Source organism: Engraulis encrasicolus, chromosome 18 (genome assembly GCF_034702125.1).
Source record: "Engraulis encrasicolus isolate BLACKSEA-1 chromosome 18, IST_EnEncr_1.0, whole genome shotgun sequence".
In the NCBI taxonomy this organism is placed as follows: Eukaryota; Metazoa; Chordata; class Actinopteri; order Clupeiformes; family Engraulidae; genus Engraulis; species Engraulis encrasicolus.
In genome coordinates this window covers 49,705,371-49,707,870 of record NC_085874.1, presented here as the reverse complement: position 1 = coordinate 49,707,870, position 2,500 = coordinate 49,705,371, and the positions used below count along the sequence as shown (strand labels likewise).

Genomic DNA, 2,500 nt, shown 5'->3' with positions numbered 1-2,500 from the left:
TTTGCTCCGCGGGCCAAATTTGGCGCCCGGGCCTGAGTTTGACATCCCTGCCCTAATGACTCCTCCACTGGCACTGCGGTGGAACAAGCCTCTTCCAATATTGCAGTATACAGCCTTCATTGCATGTAATACCCTCATAATAAATAAATAAATAAATCCCACTCACGGTCACATCTACACTGATGGTATTAAGGCTGTAGCATTGCATGATCAGAGTCCTACTATTAAAACACTATTTTGTGGTTTTTTTGTGCTTCTTCCTCAGACGGACCATGGAACTTTGCGTTCAATGTGAAGTTCTACCCTCCAGACCCATCCCAACTGACCGAGGACATTACCAGGTGTGCTATACACACACACACACACTCTCTCACACACACACACACACACTCTCTCTCACACACACACACACACACACACACACACACACACACACACACACACTCTCAGCTGATTGAGGACATCATCAGGTGAGCTATGCACACACACACACACACTCTCAGCTGATTGAGGACATCATCAGGTGAGCTTAGCTTCCTGACTCACCTGTCCAGACAGGTGCTGCTGTCACCAGGAAGTGGCTGCAGCTTCGCATTATAGGTTCACTTATGAACACTGGAGACACACACACACACACACACACACACACACACACACACACACACACACACACACACACACACACACACAGAAATACTATTTACTGTAACACAGAGAAGCATATGCGCTGAAGTGCAATTTACACAGATATCGCAAGCACATGTGCGCAGCGCGCGCGCACACACACACACACACACACACACACACACACATACCAATGCTTACGCACATTATTGTGATTTCCATGAAAATTTGAATGTCTGCGGGGAAGAGCAAGGCCATAAACTAATTGAATGAGTCCAGTTAAGCTGACAAAGACCTCGCTGTCTACAGGCCACACAGGTGCCATTTTAATGGGTATACCATGCAGCCTATTAGTTTGTGATGAGGTCGTTTACACACACACACACACACACACACACACACACACACACACACACACACACACACACACACACACACACACACACACAATCATAGGATTTTGATTATAGTTCTTTAACTAAGAGGAACTGACTTTTTGACTTAAGGTCGAAAACGCCATAGTCATTTGCTCATTCTGTGCTCATTTAAATATTTTTTTTTGCATTTTATTTTACATATAGAATGCTTCCTCACTTTGAAATGCACCAGAAACTGTTTTCGATACCCTGGTACGGTACAAACACTCCTGTGTGCCTTTGAATCACAACTTATAACAGTCAGCTATTGCTGTGGGGCAGGAACGGCTCAATGAATAGAGCGCGGGCCTTTTAGATCAGAGGGTTGCAGGTTCAAATCCTTCCCAGCACCTCCATCCATGGCGGATGTGCCCTCGAGCAAGGCACCTAACCCTACATCGCTCCCCATGACCTGTAACCAATCCCCTGTACCTAAATAACTGCAAGTTGCTTTGGATAAAAAGCGTTAGCTAAGTGTAATATAATGTAATGCTATTGCTATTCTCTCTTAGCCTGGGAACTCCCATACTGCCTTTAGTTCTACACCAGGGGTGGGGAACCTTTCTCATTCGAGGGGCCGCAAAAGTCCTCCAAGGGCCGTACTATGAACACAAACCAGGATTTTCCCCTTCACTTTAGGCCTATATTGATGGCAGCCACATTTAAACAAACACCACCTTCTTTAAGTTCCCTGAATATAACTTAATTGTATTGCAAATGTATTTTCTAAGATTCCTTTACAAAATGTGTCATATTAGGGCTGGGCGATAAGGAAAAAAACAAAATCACGATATGGATTACTTTATATCACGATATCGATATATATCACGATATAGCACAATTACATACATTTTCATTTATTCTCTTTATTTGCTCTTTATTTTTTCATGTCGCAAAACAACCTTTCTTTAAAATGAATCTTTTTATTCTTATTTTTACAGTTACATTAACTTATAGTGTGTATTGTGACAACATGAAATGCAATTAAATTATATTCAATTGTATAAAATTGATTAAATTACTATCACGATATAAACGATATAGCAGAAAGGTCACGATATACACTTTTATATCACGATAACAAGATATATCGTCATATTGCCCAGCCCTATGTCATATTTCATGTGAAGCTGAATAACATTAATATTATATCGGGGGGGGCGGATAAAACGGCCTCAAGGGCCGCAAACGGCCCTCGAGACATAGTGTCCCCACCCCTGTTCTACACAATCATTTCGATCTGAAATCTCACTTGTGATTAGGTCCGGTGTTAACCAGGCAAATTCTCTCTTGGTCCAGTGGCAAGAAGGCCACAAGACCCAGGAGGCAGAGCTACATTATTCTGGCCAGTCTGGATTGCCATTCAATTTACTCTGGATTGGCAGACTTTTCAGGATTTTTGTTTTTTCCCCCTCCTTTCTAGATCAGTGTAGTTTGCCGTGGGGCAGAATTTGCCTTTA

The 2,500-nt window shown here is 42.5% G+C and overlaps 1 protein-coding gene across 8 annotated transcripts in view; it reads left to right on the top strand.

The window, feature by feature from the left end:
• epb41l2 (erythrocyte membrane protein band 4.1 like 2) overlaps positions 1 to 2,500 on the top strand; it is a 188,033-nt gene that overhangs the window by 107,870 nt on the left and 77,663 nt on the right. For all 8 annotated transcript variants that reach the window (XM_063223779.1, XM_063223781.1, XM_063223776.1 and 5 more), the window contains exon 6: positions 266 to 341. In XM_063223779.1, coding sequence (XP_063079849.1) covers positions 266 to 341 — 76 coding nt within the window. The remainder of the gene's footprint in view (positions 1 to 265; positions 342 to 2,500) is intronic.